This window comes from Pseudochaenichthys georgianus, unplaced genomic scaffold, assembly GCF_902827115.2.
Source record: "Pseudochaenichthys georgianus unplaced genomic scaffold, fPseGeo1.2 scaffold_549_arrow_ctg1, whole genome shotgun sequence".
In the NCBI taxonomy this organism is placed as follows: Eukaryota; Metazoa; Chordata; class Actinopteri; order Perciformes; family Channichthyidae; genus Pseudochaenichthys; species Pseudochaenichthys georgianus.
In genome coordinates, this window is record NW_027263110.1 from 87,490 (window position 1) to 89,453 (window position 1,964).

Here is a 1,964-nt window from a genome sequence, read left to right on the forward strand (position 1 = left end):
TCTCCTTCAGTGAGGCTGCTGCTCCACGGTCTTTCAGAGAGAGATACCACAGCTCCTTCAGTGAGGCTGCTGCTCCACGGTGTTTCAGAGAGAGACCACAGCTCCTTCAGTGAGGCTGCTGCTCCACGGTGTTTCAGAGAGAGATACCACAGCTCCTTCAGTGAGGCTGCTGCTCCACGGTGTTTCAGAGAGATACCACAGCTCCTTCAGTGAGGCTGCTGCTCCACGGTGTTTCAGAGAGAGATACCACAGCTCCTTCCTTCCTGCAGTGGTCAGGCTGTACAACCACCACGGCCCCTAGTAGACCACCTCACACGCTGGAATACTAAATATGTTTGAAGAATTCTGGGAACCTTTTCCTTAGAAATGCAAACCTCAAATATACGTTTAACATAAGTAAACAATCTTCTAGTACCTTAAACATATTATGCACCGGAACGGTATTCTTAATATTTTGTTTGTTATTCTCTATTTTCTAGTTTTTGTATTTGTTCATACATTTTGGTTATTTTCTTTTATGTCACCTATTCATATTTTATTAGATATAGAAGTTGACAGGACCCTCTTGGGGAGGACGGAGACGGGACCCTCTTGGTGACGGGGAGCCGAGAAGGAGGCCTAGAAAATGTTTCCCGCTCTCAGGTATGATTGTGGTGATCAACTGAATATGGGCCGCACTGTTTCTCCTGATGTGCAGCAAATGCTTCCGTCTACATGGATCTTTGTGTGGGGCAATCAAACAGTGTTGGGATCAGCTGTCTCTGCGGCAGCTCAGCAGCCTCTTCACATGCGTGAACACCTCCTTTAACTTCAGTCCGTACACCACGGGGTTCAGTAGAGTAGGTACTAGAATCAGCATGGAGGTGATGAGAGTGGAGTCAGATTCTCTGTTGCTCTGCAGGCGGCGAAGCATCAGATCTAAGTAGACGCCGATGGAATAGTTAAAGAAGACGAGCAGGTGAGGAAGACAGGTTTGTAGAGCTTTGTTGCTGAAGCTACGTGAGCGCCGCAGACAGATGAAGAGGATCCTAGCGTAGGAGAAGAGCATGAAGGCTGCAGGCAGGAAGACTGTGGCTGTGACGATCAGCAGAATGTATATTCCACTCAGCTGTGCTGCAGCACCACCGCAGCTCAGGGTCATAATGCTGTTGATTTCGCAGTAGGCCCTGTCGAGCTGCGCCCTGCAGATCGGTAAGCGGCTAGCCAGCAGCGTTGAGACTCCCACTAGAATAGCAGGCAGCATCCAGCAGAGAAGCAGCATCAGCACCACCTTGGCAGGAGTTACCAGCACAGCGTAGTGCATCGGGTGGCAGATGGACAGGTAGCGGTCAAAGGCCATGGCCGACAACAGGAAGAAGCTAGCTCCACCAAGAGAGGAAACAAAGAAACCCTGGCACAGACACAAAGTCCGGGACACCTGCACCAAGCCGGCGCCGGACAGCAACAGATCAGACAGAAGTTTAGGATAAATCAGTGTGCTGGCTGTGAGAGAGTTCAGCAGAAATGATGCCACGAAGGCAAACATGGGCCGGTGAAGAGCTCGCTGCGAACAGATGATATAAATCACCAGAGAGTCACTGAACAACACGAAGAGGTACAGCAACAAAAACACGAAGAATAAGAGCGAGCTGTGGCCAGACAGCGAGGAGAAACCGACCAGCGTCAGGGACGAGGTCACGTTAAACCCTGCTGACGTCATGAGGAGACCCCACCAAACAACACGCTGTGACCTCAGGTCAACAACAACAGAGCTAACCAACCTGTTGACATCTAAATAAAGGATATAACATTAGTTTATATCACATTGACATATACAGTAGTAATAAGGAAACTGGAATATTTAGAACACACATTTATTTAACATTCATATTTAACACGTGTATTCATAGAATATGAATTCACAGTTAATTAATCAGATACTAAAATATCTGCTTTAACATTAATGTAGAGGTCAATGATAAATA

At 47.6% G+C, this 1,964-nt stretch overlaps 1 protein-coding gene across 1 annotated transcript; it reads right to left on the bottom strand.

The window, feature by feature from the left end:
* Positions 1 to 751: 751 nt before the first annotated feature.
* Positions 752 to 1,699, bottom strand: LOC117443165 (olfactory receptor 6N2-like). The gene has a single exon (XM_034079116.1). The coding sequence runs from the start codon at positions 1,697 to 1,699 to the stop codon at positions 752 to 754; it is 948 nt and encodes a 315-aa protein (XP_033935007.1).
* Between the last annotated feature and the right edge of the window lie 265 nt (positions 1,700 to 1,964).

Bases quoted from the DNA above. Each gene is read 5' to 3' on its own strand.
- LOC117443165 (XM_034079116.1), bottom strand. From the start codon at position 1,699: ATGACGTCAGCAGGGTTTAACGTGACCTCGTCCCTGACGCTGGTCGGT.